Raw genomic sequence first — 18,908 nt, forward strand, 5'->3', positions numbered from 1 at the left:
AGCATGTGAAGGGATGGGGACCAGGCCAGCAATGGATGATGGGACTGGACCAGGTGGAGGCAGAGGTTGGGGAGAAGTGGACAGATTCTGGGTCCATTTTGAAGACAAAGCTGACATAATTGGCCACCAGATTAGATGAAGGAGGGCTTGGGAGGACTGGGAAGAAGCTGACTGTTCTGAGGTGTCACAGGAACCAGAAGGACAGGAGAGAAATGGCTCTGAAACAGCAGTCCACAGCTCAGCCCAAAAGCCCACAGGCAGTTCATAGGCCCCATAGTTGGCCCCATGGATGTGTCCAAGCCCCCAGGAATGAGGCACCCCACATAACCCCCAAAAGCCAATAAAGAATCCCATCAGGCCTTCTCTGGACCAGGACTCAGGAGCCCAGGCGTTTAAAGTAACCAGATTCTAAACACTGATGCGATACGTTTCACATCCCATCAGATTAGCCAAAATGACCGAGGTGATAACATCCAGAGCTGGCAACGCTGTGGGGAAGACAGACAGTCTCTCTTGGGTCCTGCCACACCTTCCTGGAAAGCCGTCGGGTATCTGATAGTCATTTTTCAATCTGCTGGCCCCTGACCCAGCCACTCCAAGGTGGGACTACAACTTCTAGGAACCGAAGCACCCACATTCAAAGACAAGCCATTTACTGCTTGTAACAGCAAAAGGCAACTCCAGAAACAATCTGGATGTCCCTCGGCAGGAGACCGGTGAATCCGTAATGGCTGGTGCCTAGAGCTGCTCCCACTAACATTCATCAAGCAGTCCCACCCCATTTTACAGATGGGGACAAAGGGCTCAGAGAGGTCAAAGCATTTGCTCTTCAGTGGCACCCAGGCAATGTAACTTTGGGATTGCCACCCTCTTAACCACGGCATGGTGTTCTCTCTCTCTCTGAAAAAAACAAAACAAAACTGATACCAACATGGGGAGAAAAAAATCCAGACTATTACCAATAAAAAGCAAGTAAGTTACAAAATAACAGGTATAAAACAGTGGCTCTCCCCCAGGGTGACTATCTCCAAGGGACGCTGGGCCATATCTGGGACACTCACTGTATTTGTCACAACTTGGGGGAGAAACTTCTGGCATTGAGGGGGTCAGGGTCAGGGATGCTGCTCAACACCCTCCAGTGCCCAGTACAGCCCCTTTAAAACAAAAACTTTTCTGGCCCCAAAATTCAATAGTGCTGAGAAGAGAAATCCTGGGGTAGCATGAACCATCCTGGTAAAGAACATGCATACCCAAATATGTGTTTATATATTTGTACAGCAGTGGGAAAAGTGTGGACAGCTATTACCCAAACTTCACAGAACTTAAGTCAAGAGAAGTAGATTTGGAGGGGGAGAGGAAGCTCTTAAAAGAGAATAAAATAAATAATTTGCTGGGGAAGGCAGATTTCTGTGGATTTCAGTGACAGTCAGGAGGGCTAGCCAATACTTTTCAGGCCCCATGCTCAGACCCAGCCAGAGCTGGGGGCTGGGACTTTATCTGTCCCCAATCAGCTTACCCTGCCCCTGATAAAACAAATGTTTGCTCTGCAGCTTTCCAGTGGTCACTTAGTCTGGGGCTATTTTGTCTAACCAGTCAGGCCAGAGGGCTGATGACAGAGGTTAAGGGGCTGAGAAAGAACCTCGCTGGGGCCCTCAACCACCGGTGGTGCTAGCAAGGGAAAAGCACCAGCTCAAAGAAGGCGAGGCAACTGGATGGTCGGAAGGAAACAGGTCATCTACCAGGAGGTTCCAAATGGCAGTGGGAAAGGAAGCAGTGGGAGTCTTCCAAAGGCCAGGATGCTCACATTGAATCAATCTCTCTCTCTCTCCAGACATTTCTCCCAGCTCCAAGGCAGCACAGCATCTCCCTGACTGCCAAGAAAGCTTCTGGAGGCCGGGGAGAAGGAGGATGGATGCCCGGGAGAAGGAGGATGGATGCCCATGTGGTTGTCTACGGGACTCCGCCCATGAGGGCTGCTTGGGAGGAGCAAAGGGCTCTTTGGATCAGGAAACTTCCTATTTGGGAGCTTGTGACCTCAACTGAGAAGGAACCGCAGTGGCTCTGTACTCCGCCCAGGGGAAAGGCAGGCCTGGAGTTGGTGGGGCTAGGTGAGAGTGCCTCGCCCCCACACCTGCCCCACCGGAGGGCGGAGGGCGAGAAAGGCAAGCCAAGGAGAGGGGCACCAGGAAGCAATGGCCCTACATGGCTACAGCAGACCCCCAGTGTCCAGGGAGAAGGCTTAGAAGGGCCTACTCTTCCCTGGTCTGCTTCAAGAGCCCTGGCACTGAAGGTACCTCAAGACGTCACGCCCTTAGCCCCTTTCTTTGATAGAAAGGTAAACTAAGGCCCAGAAAGGGAAGAAACGATCAGTGCACCAGAAGCTGGGTCTGGTGACTTCCACAAAGAGAGATGAGATAGTCAGAAGGCTGACCCAGATGGCCACAAAGACCTTCCCTCCTTCTCCCAGCTGCCCCTGGCCTTCCCAACCAGAGTAAGATGTGCCCATAGGGGTGACCGTTGGTGAAGGGAAGGGGTGAGACCAGGAAGCTGATACTAGTAAGCTATGCAGCCCAGAGAGTGGGACCACGCAGGAAGGCACTTTTGGTAGTGTCACCCCATGTCATGCCCCACCTTGGAGAAAAGGCCCCCTCAATGGAACGGGGGTACTTCACCATTCCACACAGGCAGAGCAGCCCAGCCACACCAAGACTGGAGTGATGTCGTCCCGGAATGCCCTCAGCAGGAGGCAGAACTCTTCTACCAAGCGTCCTAAGTGGGGAGGGCCAGCGGGGGGGGGGGTGTGCAGTTCTCAACCCCCAGGTGCGGACCGGTCTTCTCCGCACGCTTCCAAAGCACTCACAGTCTCTCAGAATGGGGCCCTGCACCCATTCCCGCCCCCAGCCCGGCGCCCCCCACAAGGGATCCCCGGAATAGGCGGTGCCACTCCAAGCCTCTAGGCGGGGCGGTCCATCCTCCCTCCGACTCAGGGCGGCGAGCCCCCGACGCGGGCGTGAGGTGTTCCATCCCCCGCGAGCACCCCTGAGTGGAACGTTCCGGTGTCCCCGCAGCGGGTCTCGGCTCCCCCCATTCCCTGGCACTCGGACGGGACCACTGGGCCCAACGGGGGGGGGGGGCAGGCTGGTCCATTCGGTGTGAACCAAGGGACGCGGGTCCGGAACCGTTACCTGACGCCGCGCCGCTCTCCGCGGCCCAGGTCACCTCCGAGGTCACGGTCCCCCCCTCGGCGCTCTCCGCCTCGTCCGGCACTTCCAGCTCCATGGCTGTACGCGCGAACCGACTAGCGAACGGGCAGCCGGAGGTTACGACCCAAGCGGCGGCCGCCACCGCTGAACAACAACCGCCGCCGGCTGGAGGGTGGAGGGAGGGAAGGAGCCAAGCCCTGGGACCTGGGGGAGGGCCGGGGACTGGGCCAGTCGCTGCGCCACGGCGCACCGAGCCTGCAGCCTATCGGAGCTCGGAGGCGGGGCCTGAGTTCGTCTGGACCCGGGAGTGCCTCGAGCGTCCCCACGCGTCCAGGGGAAGGGCAGAGCCACTCCAGTCAATATTGCAATAGTATTAATATTATACATGAAATAGAAATAATATTTAGTACTAATAAATTATTTATCACCATACTATAAGCAACACATATTACTGTGTTAAATGTTTTAATATAAGTAGTAATTATAATATAGTTTAATTTTCATTATGCACAATATACAAGTTATATGTAATATTATTGGTGGACACATTATTACTAAATAAAATTCATATATTATTACATAAGTGACATTAATATATAATGTACTAATGTTATGTATAACTTTATAATATAATGATAAATATACATAATGATAATATTAAATACTAGTCAGAGAAGGAAAACTCTGACTCCAAAAAACCTCCGCTGCCTTGCGGCATACCTCTTCAGGGGAAAGGCTAAGGGAGTAAACCCCGACAGAAAATCCGGAGCCGGAGTCCCTAAGGCGGTTTGACGTTGTAGTCAACACCGTCAACTCCTGCGGCGCACCTGAAGCCAAGCTGTATTGACTCCGTCTTTCCCTTGGACCCTTCAGCTGCGAAGAGAGGGGGAGTCTGCTGCATGGGCAACAGCAGACCCTCCATATCACCCTGCCCAGGCTCTGTAGCTTCAGCTTCACTGGAGAGGACACTCCAGCGTCATCACAAGATGTCGATTCAACACGGGAGGAGACATATACCGTGTCACTCCCGAGTCGGACTGCACAGCCATTCTCGGCGGTGCAGATAGACTCTTAAGAAGCTACACCATCGTCTCTCGAGACGGACGGCTGCCGACGACGAAATACTAGTCTCAGGGGTAGAGCCTTTGCATGGAATATCTCCATAAATTAGGGATCTGTATTTTACTACTAATATATCCCTAATACCTAACACAGAACCTTACACCTAGAAAACAATAAATATTTGATAATATTAATCAAGCAGATGAAAACTATTATCATGCCCAACAGGAACTCAGAATCACACAAAGAACCATGCTATGAATGAATCAGTGTTATTTATGTTTGAAGAATAATTGTATTACTATTGTTATTAACATCTAATGGTGAATTTATTAATAATATGAGTAGGCAGTTATTGTGAGGTCATGATATGGGAAGTAATAAAGGCTGCTATTAGTAGCTTTATTCATAATTAATTATTTCCACTGTGGGAGTGCCCAGGCACCCCTCTAGTGAGGGACAAAGCTGGGATATTTTCACCCAGGCCTGTCTGATTCTAGAGACATTGTCCTTCGTCGTTGTCTAGGGTGCTGGGCAGACATCACCCAGAGTTTGGTAGAGATGCAGAATCTTGTATCCCATCCCAGACCTCCTGATTGAGAAACTCCAAGTGCAGCTCCACCATCTGGGTTTCAATGAGCCCCCTAAGATGATCTGAGTGCCTGAAAGTGTTTGAGAACCACTGGTTCAGACAACTAGAGAAGGACTGGGGGTTGGATCAGTGATAAGGATCATGAAAATGAAACAAAAAAATTTTTTTTAAATCAGTTTCAGGGTTGATTCTAAACCTCTCCTGGTGGGAAGTCAATACTAAAACAGAAAAATCAAGAAGTGGCAAAACAGGCATTATTTGGAGATGGGGACGTTAATGTCAACATAATTTAGCTTAAAAGAAGCTCAGGGGACAGTACCTCTTGGAAGGGAGAAATTGTGGGATGACAATGTCACTTTGCTAATTTTAACAAACCTGAGTTAGAATTTGACTCTTTAAAGTACATGTGTGTATAAACTTTAATTTAAAAAAATGAAAATATAAAAAGACAAAACCAAACAAGTGCCAGAGTGAGGGACAAGAGAGGAAGGGTCGGGATCTGGGTGGGGCTGTGGCTTCTGGATCTCTTGATTCATCTTACCACATCCCTGGTCCCTTGTCCCCATTTTACAGGGTGGAAAACTGAAGCTGGAGCTGGTTGCCTGGTGTCTGGCACTTCCTCGCGGGTATAGAGGCTATTACCATCAGTACTGGGTACCAGGTAGGAGGGACCCACGCGTGTTCCATCCCCATTCCTATATTCCTTTCATTCATTCATTCATGCCACTAATATTTACTGAGCACCTACTGTGCACCAGGCCACGGGTATACAAGAATGAGCAAGACAAAATCTTTGACCTCAATAAGGTGACATTCTAGAAGAGACAGATAAACAAGCATAACACAGCAGGTAATTTCAGCTGCTAATAAACACTTTGGAAATAACACAGATGCGACACAATGGCAATAGAATGTGATCGAAAAAGACAGGCTCAATATCTATCATGCATTAAGCACCTATTCCAGCACTCCCCAAGAGAACTACAATGCAAGGCAATTTAAATTTAAAATCCTAAGTGTGCCCTGGCTGGTGTGACTCAGGGGATTGAGTGCTGGCTTGTGAATCAAAGGATGGCCAGTTCGATTCCCAGTCAGGGCCATGCCTGGGTTTCAGACCAGGTTCCTAGTTGGAGGTGCTCAGGAGGCAACAACACATGATGTTTCTCTCCCTCTCTTTCTTCCTCCCTTCCTCTCTCTCTAAAAATAAAATCAAATCTTTAAAAATAAAACTAAAATCCTAAATGTTATTTAAAATTTTCTAATAACCACAATTTAAAAAGCAAAACAGAAACAGGTGAGATTACTTTAACGATATGCTTCATGTAACCAAACATATCCAAAATATCATTTCAACGTAAAGCAGATATTTAAAATAACAAGCTATTTTACATTATTTTTTGGGTACTGCATCTTCCAACCCCAGCATGTATTTTACACTTAACCACACCTCATTCATTGGGACCAGCCACCTATGGATAGTGGCTAGAAAGTGCAGACCTAATGTGTACCCTGTGCTGTTCTAAGCACTTTGTAGACATTCATTCATTTACTCACCCTTCAAAACTCTCCTAGGAAGTAGATGCTAGTGTTTTTCCCATTTTTTAGATGAAGAAACTGAGGAGACCCAAAGCTACTCTGCTGGGAAATGACTGAAGATTCTTGGCATAGGAATCTGGTTGGTCACTTAGTAGCACAGAAACAGAATTTGTTCTCAGATCTGCAGGGCAAGAAGCCAGCCCTGCCACAATTTATGAGATGGCACACCTGGTGGAAGGCACAGTAAGTGCAAAGAAAGGCTTGGCAGTTCTAGCTGTAAAGGGAAGAGGGAGGAGAGGGGACTAGCTAGGAGGAGTTTCATTTATTTATTCCTTAATTTATTCAACAAACCTTTCCTGAGGACCTGCCTACACGTGCTGGTCCCACTGTTGATGTCAAGGGCTCAGGGGTGAATAGCCCAAGCAGGGCAGGACTCAGTGTCCCTGGCCTCTGGGTGAGCAGGGGTTAAGGCCAGCTGCTGCCACGTGAGAGCACCTTACGACAGAGCCACACACCCAACCAGCCTCCCTGTCTCTCTCACCCTGCCAGTTCGCCTGTGCATGTCGCATGTTGCATGTTGCTGCACTGGTTCCACCTGGCACGGGACCTGCTAGCCTGTTGCTGCCACAAGGGAGGACAAGTTGAGCAAACAAGTGGGGAGGCCAGAGCTCAAACCTCAGGTTCCCTCCCCACCCCCATGCCAGGCGGATACCCAGGCCTCTGCTCCTGCTGCTTGCCCAGAGGCAACTCAGCCTCCTAGACAGGTAAGTCCCTGCTCTGCCCACCATCCCGAGTCCATTGCTGGGAACAGAGTCCCCACTGCGGGGACCTGGTACCTCAGATCACCTCCCCCCAGCTCCCCGGAAAGGAGGAAACTGACCCTCCTGCGTGAGCATTTGACATAGTTTCTAAAGGATTATCTGGCTGGCAGTTACAGCCTTTGGCAACCAGCCCAGGACTCCAGAGCCAGAGACCTAAAAGGGTCATTATTGGCCCAGGTGGTGCCAGGGGGCTGAAGGGGCACAGGTTGGCCTCTCTGATCCTCCAAACTAAGGATGGGAAGTCAGGCAGGGAGGTGGCGGGCAGGCAGCCTGGCATTTGGTCAATGTGGGGGTCTCCTGGAACTTCTGAAGAGGCCCCTGAGTCTTCCGACAATTGCATGGGCCTCCCACCACCGCCGGAACCTGCAGGAGCTGCGGAAGCGGTCCTGGGGTCGCCTTACCTTGTTTCTCTTGATTCCTTCTCTGGGTAAAATCTCCCAGTGATAAAATGCAGGAGGGGGGCGGAGGCAAGCAGAAGATTGTCACGACAGTCCCCAGAGCAGTCTGTGGGCAAGGAGCCAGGATGGTCTCTGGGTGTAGGAAGCCTAGAACCTGAAGAGGAGCGGGGTCGGTGGCAAAGATGTTTTTCTGGGTCATTTGCTCTCAGAAGTGCAGGACAAAAGGAGCTTCCTGGGAGCCAGTGTCTGATTGCACCTCAAGTCTCTTTGTCCAGGACCAAGTAGGTCCCTTGAGGCTGCGAAGGCATGAGTATCCGAGATGAGGAGCACAGAGCAGGCCTGGCATTTGGGATCACCCCAGGGCAACGTGGTCATGAGGCTCCCAGGGAGGAAGGAGGCTTGAGATTTGGAGGGTTGTGGGATTAGGGGGAATATATCCCGACTGAGACAGCCTCCAGCCATTTCTGCTATCTGGACCTTAGTTTTCCACTCAGTAAAGTGGGTATAAGAGTCACCAAGACTGTAGCAAGGTTGCTAAGAGCGGCACATGATAGGGCTGGTAGTACATGCTCAGTCATGTAGGCAGGTCACAGGAAAAGGTGTCCCACTCAAAATCAAACTTCAGAATGTTGAGCCAGCTGTCTTCCTGTTTTACAGAGGTCAAACCCTGGCTCAGAGAGGGGCAGCCACTTGCCCAGGGTTGCACATTAAAGCAGACAGAAGTCAAATGTAGAGAGCAGGGAGGTCTGGGGGCTGCCCATGCCCCCTGACCGAAGCCCCGGGCTCAGCACCTTGTACAAGCCCTACCTCCCTGCCTCAGTGCTTCCGTGAGGCCCTGAGTTCTGCGGAAAGTTCACAGTGGAAAGTGTGGGTTCCTGTTCTTCCTTCTCAGACTGGCCCGATTCCAGGGGAGCAGTGTTTGCTCAGGGTGGAGCCTGACACCCTTTGGAATGGGCTGAGTTAAGTGGGAGATGTGACTGGGAGGAGGAGCTGCCCAGGGACTGAAACTGCATTTATGGAGCACCTACTGTGTACCGGGTGCTGTTCTGGGTTTTGGGGATTAAGCAAAGTTCCCTGATTTTGTGGTGGAGGTCGACAGAGAAGAAGCAAGAGACATAAGAAAGTAAACTGTATCCTAAATTGTATCCTGGTCAGAAGGTAGTCAATCTCAGAGGAAAAAAAGAACTAAAGAGGTACAAGAAATAGGAATGGGGATGTGTTCATTGATTTTCAAAGACAAAAAAAGGAGATAGAGGAGAAACATCAATGTAATGCCTCCTGCATGTGCCCCAACTAGGGTCAGAACCACAACCCTTTGGTGCTTGGGATGGTGCTCCAACCAACTGAGCGATTCGGCCAGGGCATATTTTACAATCTTAAATAAAAACCAGGGAGAATTAATCTGAGCAGACTTGAAGGAAATACTTGAGGCATTCCAAGCAGAGATAATGTCCTGCGTAAAGGCCCCAGGGCAGAACTGTACCTAATGGTTGGAGGAACGGTGAGGAGGAACAGTGGTTGGAGCAGAGTGAGAGATGGAGGAGGTGAGGGCAAGGAGGGGATGGGGGTAAGACATACAGGGCCTTGTGGACCTTGGGGAGGATCGGGGCTTCTAGCCTGAGGGGAGGTGGGGGCCCTGGAGGGCTGTGGTCAGAGGATGGACCAGATTGTACTCAGGTGTTCACAGGTGTCCTCTGGTGGCTATAGAGAGGACAGACTGTGAAAGGAGAGAGCAGGGGCTAAGGGACCAGGGCAGAGTTGACTGGGTTGGTCCTGGTGAGCAATGATGACCCTAAACCAGGTGGAGGCAGAGGAGAGGGGAGAAGTGGGCAGATTCTAGAAAGATTTTGGTAGAAATGTATGAGATGTGTGAGAAATAGATTGGGGTCCAAGGTGATTAGTAAGAAAAGTGGGAAGAATGTTCTGGGACTTGAAGATTTTAATGGGTAAGTGGAACAACTAACTGGGAGGTAGAAATCTGAGGGGGGTGTCTTAGATGCCAGTATAAAGCCTTTTGGTGTTATGGTGTTAAAGGATTTTTTTTTCTTTCAAAAAGTTAACAGCCTGACTCTCATACTAATATAAAACAAAGAGGTGGCCCTGGCGGGGTAGCTCATTTGGTTAGCCATCGTCCGATATGCCAAGGTTGTGAGTTTGATCTCTGGTTAGGCACATACAAGAATCAAGCAATGAATGCATGAATAAGCGGAACAACACATTGATGTTTCTCTCTCTCCCCCTCTCTTTCTCTCCCTTCTTCTTGCTCTCTCTAAAAAAAGCAATTAAAAAAAAGAAACAAGGTGCTTTATGAGTTTACTTAACTCATTAATTAACATGGGAACCAGTAAGCTTTTATAGCCTGTTCAAGGAAGAGTGTAAAGAAAGAACACACACGTACAGAGGGCATCAAGAATACTGAAATGAATTTACAAACAAATTCAAAGCTGGTCAATAGTCACAGGGCAATAATCTGTGGCCTCCACAGGACAATATTAATTTGCATTTCTATGGATAAGAATCATTTGCAATATCACCAGTTTCCTACCATCTGCAGGGTTGTTAAATAGTTCATAGGTGATAAGAAGCACAGATGATTTGGGAGGGTACCCAGAGTCTGGCACTGATCACTTTCTCAATAAGTATGCTTTGAATAAGTGCTGGGGAGCTATTGAATGTTTCTGAACTAAGGCCACAGCTCATTCACTACACAGTCATTGGTGGAACTATTTGTTGAGTGTCTGCTCTCCCTGCTCGTCTGTGTGCTCTACCACTGTAGTATCCCTAGTGCCTAGAACAGGGCCTGGTATGCAGCAGGTGCTCAATAGAGAAATAAACAGCTCATGGGCAGCCACCTAATATTCTGAATAGAGTGGAGAGGCCAGTGCTGTGTACTCTAAGAAGACAGGTTCCAAGGTGGCAGGTTCAGCCACAAAGCAAAGAAAGACTGTCGATGTGGGGCTCACAGGGGACCTTTTAATTTTTCTTAAATATGGAATGCTTCATGAATTTGCATGTCATCCTTGCACAGGGGCCATGCTAATCTTCTCTTAATGTTCCAATTTTAGTATATGTGCTGCCGAAGCGAGCACACGTGGAACTTTTAATGGGAGTGGTCAGAGGGGAGCTGGCCCGGGGTACAGGCACAGAGGCCAGAATGAAAACAGGGACTACAAGAAAGGTGTCAGGGGTCAGGGTCCTACCCCCAGCTATTGCACAGGACAGATCCTTGATATAGACAGTTTTGGGAGTTCTCCCTCCAGCCTTGGGGACACTATAATTCACCTTTGTGTTTTCCCACTGGGGCTTGTGTCCCTCCTGCTGGTCTGGAGTGAACAAGGAAGCACAAGAAGCACCCAGACAAACCTTTCCATGTGCCTGCTACATGCCGGATGCATGAACATTTGAACCTTCCTAAGGATACTACTCAAAGTCGGAACCAGGTTTCCATTATACATATGGGGAAACTGAGGCAAGAATCAGAAGGGCTGAAATTCACGCCAAGTTTAGCAGCCCTCTCTCCACAGACCTTCCTTCTAGAGCTTCAACATCCTCCCTGAGTTCCCTCCAGCTGTGTAACATACTTCAAGTTTCTAGAAAGTTCTACAGGACCTCCTCACTTTCCCTTCCTATATCAAAGTGCTATCACTAAGGTGAACTAGGACTTCATGTTACCAACCCCTAGGACATTGCTCAATCTTCACATGCTTCTGGGAAGTCTACCACGCCCAGAATCTGCCCTTCCTCAAACCCCAGCACACTCCTTCTCTTTCACACTCTTCTCAAACCCATGACCCAGTCCAGTCATGAGGAAAACATCAGACCAACCCAAGTGAGGGACTTTCTACAGAATCTGTGACCATTCTCCGTCAGACAGTGAAGGTCAGGGAACAAGGGAAATGGAGCTGGAGGAGACATGCTGACTGAAAGCAATGGGAAATCCTGGACAGGGTCCCAGGGCAGAAAAGGAACATTAGTAGAATCTGATTACAATCTGGAGTTTACTTAATGGTGATGTAGTAATGTTGCTTTCTTAGTTTTCACAAATATATCAACATCATGTACATTAATGTTGGGGGAAAACAGGTGAGGCGCATATGGGGACTCTGAATTATAGCTACAACTTTTCTGTAAATTTAAAATAGTTCCAAAATAAAATGTTTATTAAAAAAAAAAAAAAAAAAGAGGCAACATCTTATTGGGCCTCCAGGTTTGGCCTACCTGATCCCCCAGCTTCCTCCTCCCCCACCTCAGTCTATTTTCCCTTCAGAAACCACCAGAAGGTGCCTGTGAGCCCCAGAGTCAGGTCCCTCTGTCCACAGCCCTCCAGGGCTCTCACCTCCCTATAGGTAAAAGCCCAGGTCCTCCCCAAGTTCCACAAGGCCCTGCATGGCCTGCCATCCCCTCCTCTTTCTCTCCCCTTCACTCACTCTGCTTCAGCCACACAGGCCTCCTCTCTGTTCCTCCAACATGCCAGGCTTGGCCCTACCCCAGGGCCTTTGCATGCACGGTTCACTTCCCCTAGAACACCTTCTCCCAGATCTCCCCATGGCTCTCCCCTCACCTCCTTCAGGTCTGTTTCTCTAACCAGGTCGCTCTCACCTAGGTCACTCTTGCTAAACTCAGTTCTCACCACAACTGTTACCTCCTCAGAGAAGTCCTCCCTGAGCCGCTAGCCCAGGTCATGTTTCCCTGCCAATGGTCTCAGAAGTCTAGGTTGTATGTACTTTTTACTTATGCTTTGTGATGATTCCATTATTGTCAATCTCCCCTTCCTGGGCTTCCTTTAGAGCAGGGGCTGGGTCTGTGTTGTCAGTCCTGTGTGTATACGGTGGGCACTCAGTAAATGCTGATGATTGAGCCATAGCCCAGACAGGCGGCAGAGCTGCTTCAGGACATTCTTGGGTTCTGGTCTGACCTGTTAAGCCACAGATGACCTCAGCTCCCTGTTGTACAGCAAAGTGGCCTATACCAGGGAAATCCCAAGCTCAGGAATAAAAGCCTCGGGCTCCTACCCCTCCTGGCAGCTGGCACTTTGGGGAACCTCAACCCAGCTTCTGCCCTCTCTGGGACTCAGTTTCCCCATAGGTGCTCAGAAGGGGCCAACCATTTTCATCCTGAAAGAACTTCCAGGACCTCACTTTTCCCTGCATCCTTCCCCCACCTCTCATGCCACACCTGCACTGCCCTTTCTTGGTTGAAGTTGGCACTGCAGTTTCAGGTAGGAAGTTAGTCACCATCCCTTCTTCATGCACTTAGTGCATAGTAGGGGCTTGAAACATTTTTGTTGAGTAAATGACTGAATGAATGGGAAAATGAAGGCATGGATGAAGTGGATTGATGAAAAGCAAGGGAATGGGGATCTCAATGTCAGTGTCCTCTAAAACCTGGCATTTGAGCACAGGGTCATCTGGTGGGTACTAGGGAGCCAGTGAGTGCTCTTGAGCAGGATATGAAAATATGAAATCAGCGTGGTGGGTGGCTGGAGGAGGATCGTGAATCCTGGGGTGGTGGTCCTCTTTTCAAGAGGGGTTTAGAGTATGGTTTCTCTACCCCAGTATTATTGACATTTGTGTTCAGTTGATTCTATGTGGGGGCCGTCCTTGGAACTGTGGGGTGTGGAGAAGCATCCCTAGCCTCCATCCACTTGATGCCAGGAATACTCCCAGTTGTGACAACCACAGATGTCCCCAGACATTGTCCAGTGTCCCTTGGAAGCAGAATCAGCTTTTAGTGAGAAGTACTGATAGTGAGGGGTGTGGAGTCAAACAGCCAAATCCAGTTCTTGCTAGTGAGGCTGCCACTTGAGTCATCTGGCCTCAGTTTCCTCAGCTGCAAAATGGGCACATGAATATCATGTGTAATAGTGGCTGGAGTAAAGCAAGCACTCAATAAATGTGAGCCAGCAGTCTCATTTCCATGGATTCAGTCCATTCACTCTATAGATAATGGCACTGAGATCAGGTGGCACTGAGTGCAGGAAATCAGGATGTTTCCCCCACAGCTTCCGTTCACCTCCAGACCACTTCTCCAATTCGCCAAACTTGTGTCCCAGTCAGTAAGTCCTCCCAAGTAATTGCAGCCACAAACTTTTATGTGTGTGTGCCGGTTGGTAACTTATTTATGGTCTTCCTATGACCCACTAAAACAAATACACAGATATTTTTAAAATGTTAGACTTCGCTGTACCCAAAATCATTTTCTGTTTCTCTGCCCTGTGTGCTAGTAGCTGAAAGTCACATTGAGAAAGGCTGAGCTTTCCCTTTCATCCCTGAGGTGCCAAGTAGGTCTTCAGAAGGGACTTCTGCTAATGTGTCTTGTTCTGGTGGCATTTGGGACCCCTGAGGGGCTGGTTCTGGCTGACTGGGGTCTCCAGACTAGTATTTTGAGGGATAACTAAAATTGTGAAGTGTGAGAAGTAAGGTTTGAAAGTTTCAAACACTTTGATTAAATTGTCTGTCTTTTTCACTTGACAGACTCTTATCCAACATTCCCCAGCTTCAGTGCCTCTCTTCCAGGAAGTCTTCCTTGATCTCCTAATTTCTTCTCTGCCTCCCCTCTTCCCACAGTCTAGGGTTTATTTCTGCACAGTCTTGACTGGATGAGGCTGGGAAGTTGTGTCTATACCCAGTTCTGTCCTTTCAACTATGGGGTGAGGTGGGGTTCAGGATGAGTTGAGCCTCAGCCTCAGGGCCTCAGGAAGTTTTTCTGTTTTTTTTGTTTTTTGGGGTTTTTTTTAGCAGAAAAGAATGCGGGTGGAGCCACTGCTGCTGGCTCCACACTTCCACGTGACTTTCTCTCTTACCCCTGGATAGAGTTTCTTGCCCTGGTGAGGTTCTTCCTAGACCTTAGCTTAGGAACCTGGGCCCCTGAGGGTGAGGCGAAGCAAGGTGAGAAGGAAGTCCGACCTTTACTCCCAGGAGCCTGAGGAATTTCCTCCCTCCCCGCCCTCCTCTGCTGGGGGCCCAGCCCAGTGTTGGGTGTGAAAATGGAGCCAGGCTCCAGTGGAAGCAGCTGTGCATCTTCAGTCCACGCTGATGTCCCCTTTGGGCCTCAGTTTCCCCTCTGTGAAATGGTGTAAGCCTTCTGGAGGTGGGGTGACTCGAGAAGGACCAGCCCTGTGCTCCGGAGGTCTCTAGCTCCCAACTACCTTCGGATCTATTAGGTCTACCAACTGAACCTCAACAAGTGTCCCTTCTCTGATAGAAAACCTACCGAATCGCAGCTCCGTTCCGAACGTGGCCATTACTCCTGCCGGGTCTTCCCTGCAGCCGTTCCCGGCCAGTTTCCAGTCTCGACCTCCAGCTGGTGCTCGGCTGGATGGAAAACCCATTCCGGAATTCCCACCCAGGGCCTGGATCCTGTGATATGGTGGCAGGCGTGTGGGCGGGGGAGGGGGTCGGGTGAAGGCGGCCTCCAAGGCATCCAGAAGGCGTGTCGGGGCGGGGTCGAGACAGGTAGGGGACGCGGAGGAGGAAGGCTGGCAGGTGCAGCCTGGAGCAGCGGAGCGGTCCAGTGGAGGGCGACTACCGGACACCCACTCCACTGTGATCCTCCCAGCCTCCTCCTTCACCCCAGAGTGGGGACCGATTGACTGTTTCCAGGCTCCCCTGGAACAGGGCCGCTGGAGAGCCCCTGAGTGGACCATGGCGGTGAGATTCCAGGCGAGTAGCCCGCGGAGGGCAGGAGGGGAAGGGAATCGAGTTGAGGTAGGGCTGGAACTTGGACCCAGGACCCCTGATCACCCTCTGCCTATGTAACAAATGGGGAAACTGAGGCCCATAGGCATGCGTTGGCTAGCCCGAGGCTGCACAGCGAAAAGCGTCAGCGCCCCTCGACCCCAAAAGCTGCCTTCATTACCTGGTTAAACCTGGGTTCTAATCTCAACTTTTCTGTGTAACTTTGGGCCAGTGAGCCAACGCCTCTCTGTACGTCATCTATAAAATGGGGAATGGTCATTTTAAAGAAAGGAGAGAGAGAGGATTCTAAGAGGAAAATGTTATTTTAAGCTCCTGGCATGTAGTAGGTGCTCAGTAAAAATGTTTACTGCATTAATGGTAGAACTGTTGTCAGTGACTTCATGTGTGAGCTGGATGGGTTTGGTGAATGCAGTGAGGCTGCTGGAGAGGGCCCCACCATTTGTTGAGTTCTTACTGTATACAGAGCTGTTAACTTGCATGATCCTGCAGAGATAGGGGTCAGGGATTGGAGAGCCCCTTTTACACTGGAGTAAATTAGCTGAGCTGCGGAGGGAGGGGATCATTGTGTCTCTATTTCAGGGAAATTCATCTTCCAGGATGGAACTTGAATTGACTCATACACATTGTTGGGTTTTAGATTTGCCTGGAGGGGTAAACTGAGACCTTGGCGGGGGGGCGGTTCCCGAGGCCACACTGTGGGGAGGCTTTAGGGCCAGGCAGTTCTGGTTCCCCACACCTTCCAGGCTGCAGGAACAGCTCCCAGAATCCTCTCACCACTTGAATATTTGTGCCCCCTCCTTACTGGGCCCTCTCCCGGGCCCCTCCCTTACCTACCCCGTTGTTCCTGTAGGTGGGGATTGAGAAAGGGAGAGAGGACCTCAGCCTGGGAGCCAATTGCCTGGGGCTGTTTGACCTGATAGGACCTGTCCCTCTGGTTGTCTCTCCTCTCAGGTATTTGTAATGTTTGTGTCCAGCATGGGCTGGGGAGGAGGGGCATCAGATAAGACCGGAAGAAGGCCCAGGCCCCACCCTCTCCTGAGCTGGGGCACTGAGGACTTATTTCCTAGAGGAAGAGGCAGTGACACTGGGGATGTGAAGGATGAATAGGAGTTTGCCAGCAAGTACATCTTGTGCAAAGGCCTGGAAAGGAGGGTCTGGGAGGTGCTAATGGCCATCACCAGAGCACCCAGAGAGACAGCCTAAGAGGAAAGACCATATGCTCCCAAACTGATGATCAAATAGGATAATTTCAGATGGTTTTGGATGCCATGAATAAGACATAATAAATAAAACGGGGAGGAATGATAGGGTGCCAGGAAAGATTGGCTAACTAAGGTGATCTGAGACCCAAGTGGCAAGGGACCAGGCGTGTGCCAATCTTGAGAGGGTGCCCCAGGCATAGGTGACAGGAAGAGCAAAGGTTTGGAGGTGAACAAAGCTGTGGTGGGCTGATGCCCTGGAGGCCTTCAGTATCCATGAAGGTGAACCTACACAAGATGGAACAAGGCTGGGCCACCTGTACCTGCCTCCCCCTCCAGGGGCTCTGGTTCCCTGGGGGCTGTTTCTTAAAATAAGGCCAAGAAATAAAAATTCTGGGAGGCAATTTAACGACACAAAGTATAAAATCAAAACAAGTAAAAAGGTTCTGTTTTGAAAAATAAGTTCAGAAGAAAAAAAAATAAGAATGCTATGGCTGGGTAGTTAAGAGCGAGGGTGTGGGCAGGGTGCCAGGGTTCACCAGTGAAGTTATTGAGCCTCTCTGGGCCTCTTTCATCCCCTGCAAGATAGGAAGTGTAGCAGTACCATTTCCGAGGGTTATTCGTGATGAAATGGATGGGTATGCGGACAGCGTTCGCTGGCAGCCTTTACAGTGCTGAACAGTGTTGCTTATTAAAATGTTGCAGAGAAAGGCCAGATTATTACCTCTCACAATAACTGCCATCTCCTGAGGCTCTCAGCTCCCTCTGACTCCATGCTCCCCTCCTACACCTCAGCCCTGGGTGATGGTGGCAGGGGTGGGCGTACCCATTTTGCAGATAAGGAAGGTGAAGCTGGGAGAGGCAGCATCACAGCCAGCAAAGGGTAGACAAGGGATTTGAGCCTTGGTTGTGAGTACTGACCTGTTACCTGGTACTGTAGGGCCAAGAGTGAGGCCCCTTCCTCATCTTTGTTTCTGTCTCCTCTGCCCCTGTTTCCCATTCTTTTTTTTTTTTTTAAATATTTTAAATTTTGTTGATTTGAGAGAGAGAGAGAGACAGAAACATCAATCTGTTGATTCACTTATTGATGCATTCATTGGTTGATTCTTGTATGTGCCCTGACTGAGGGATCGAACTCACAACCTTGGCGTATCAGGACAACGCTCTAACCAACTGAGCTAGCCGGCCAGGGCTGTTTCCCACTCTTGAGAGCCAAGAAGGTTGCTTTCCTGGGAACCTATAAGGAAAGTCATTGGAGTACACTGATGGAGGGAAACACAACCTGTGCTGTGCCAAAGTGGGGAATAATTTTTACAAGACCCCACCCCCACCCCAGGGAGCAGGGCAGCCTGGCAAAAGGTAAGGGATGGGTGGTGACTGGCATCTGGCTGGGTTCCACATCCCCCCTTCTACCAGGGTCCCCTGGCCTGGGACCTTGCACTCCGAGAGCCCCACATTCCATCAGCTCTGTTGTTTTGGCAGGTGACTTCACCTCTATGTGCCTCATTTTCCCCATCTGTGATATAGGATAATAGAATTTCAATGAGTGGATTAAATGAGATAGTACATGTAAAGTGCTTGGTACAAAGGAAGCACTTCATTCATTCAGTAAACACTTATTGAATCTCTGCTGTGATCCAGGCACTCAGGACTCCACTGTGAACAAGACAAAAATCTCTACTCTTGAAGCCAATGTTCTAGAAGGGGAGATGGACAGTGAACAAATAAAAATAAATCTAGGAATTGTCAAGATACAATTTCTATGAAATAGAACAATGTATCAGAGAAAGGCTCAGAAGGTGGTCTGTTGCGGGGCAGGAGAGGGTTACAGTTCTAAGCAAGTTTGTTGGGAGGCCTCCTAAAGGAGGTGACATTTGAGCTGAGACCTGAAGGAGGTGAGGGAGGAAGTCAGGTAGAAAGCTGTAGGAAGAGAGTTCCAGGTGGAGGGAATAGCATGTGCAAAGATCCGGGGGCAGGAACATACCTGGCACGTTGGAGGAACAGCAAGGAGGCCTGTATGGCTGGAGCAGAGTGAACTCCCTTTGCCTGGCAGGTCTTGTTAGATCACCTCAGAGACCAAGCCAAACCTTCCAGAAGGAAAGATAACAAGAATTCACCTTTTGTTTGCTCTCAGTACAATTTGGTTCATTTAACCTGGGGTTTCTCAGTTTCAGCACTATCAACATTTGGGACTGGACCATTCTCTATGGTGGGACTACCCTGGGAACTATTGGGGTATTGAGCAGCATCCTTAGCCTCAACATGGAGCATCCCCAGTTGTGACAACCACTGATGTCTTCAGACATCACTGAATGTCTTTTGGAGAGAAGAATTATTTCCAGTTGAGAACCACTGACTTAAATCCAGTTTGCAGATGGAAAAACTGAGCTCTCAAGAGAG

The 18,908-nt window shown here is 49.6% G+C and overlaps 2 protein-coding genes and 1 non-coding gene across 4 annotated transcripts in view; 1 reads left to right on the plus strand and 2 right to left on the minus strand.

Annotated features, from left to right (window-relative positions):
- PIP5K1C (phosphatidylinositol-4-phosphate 5-kinase type 1 gamma) overlaps window positions 1-3,368 on the minus strand; it is a 52,638-nt gene extending 49,270 nt beyond the window's left edge. The window contains exon 1 of the mRNA XM_090289314.1: window positions 3,186-3,368. Coding sequence (XP_090145440.1) covers window positions 3,186-3,279 — 94 coding nt within the window. The 5' untranslated portion in view covers window positions 3,280-3,368. The remainder of the gene's footprint in view (window positions 1-3,185) is intronic.
- A 3,730-nt stretch (window positions 3,369-7,098) lies between these two features.
- Window positions 7,099-18,908, plus strand: part of TJP3 (tight junction protein 3) — a 29,336-nt gene continuing 17,526 nt past the window's right edge. For both annotated transcript variants that reach the window (XM_090289318.1, XM_090289319.1), the window contains exon 1: window positions 7,099-7,157. The gene's annotated coding sequence lies outside the window, so the exon portion shown is untranslated. The remainder of the gene's footprint in view (window positions 7,158-18,908) is intronic.
- On the minus strand, window positions 10,596-10,701 carry LOC149999669 (U6 spliceosomal RNA). The gene has a single exon (XR_016513891.1). It is a non-coding gene; the product is annotated as a U6 spliceosomal RNA (small nuclear RNA).

The sequence above is a fragment of the Furipterus horrens genome, unplaced genomic scaffold (genome assembly GCF_987537825.1).
Source record: "Furipterus horrens unplaced genomic scaffold, mFurHor1.1.pri manual_scaffold_10, whole genome shotgun sequence".
Classification (NCBI taxonomy): Eukaryota; Metazoa; Chordata; class Mammalia; order Chiroptera; family Furipteridae; genus Furipterus; species Furipterus horrens.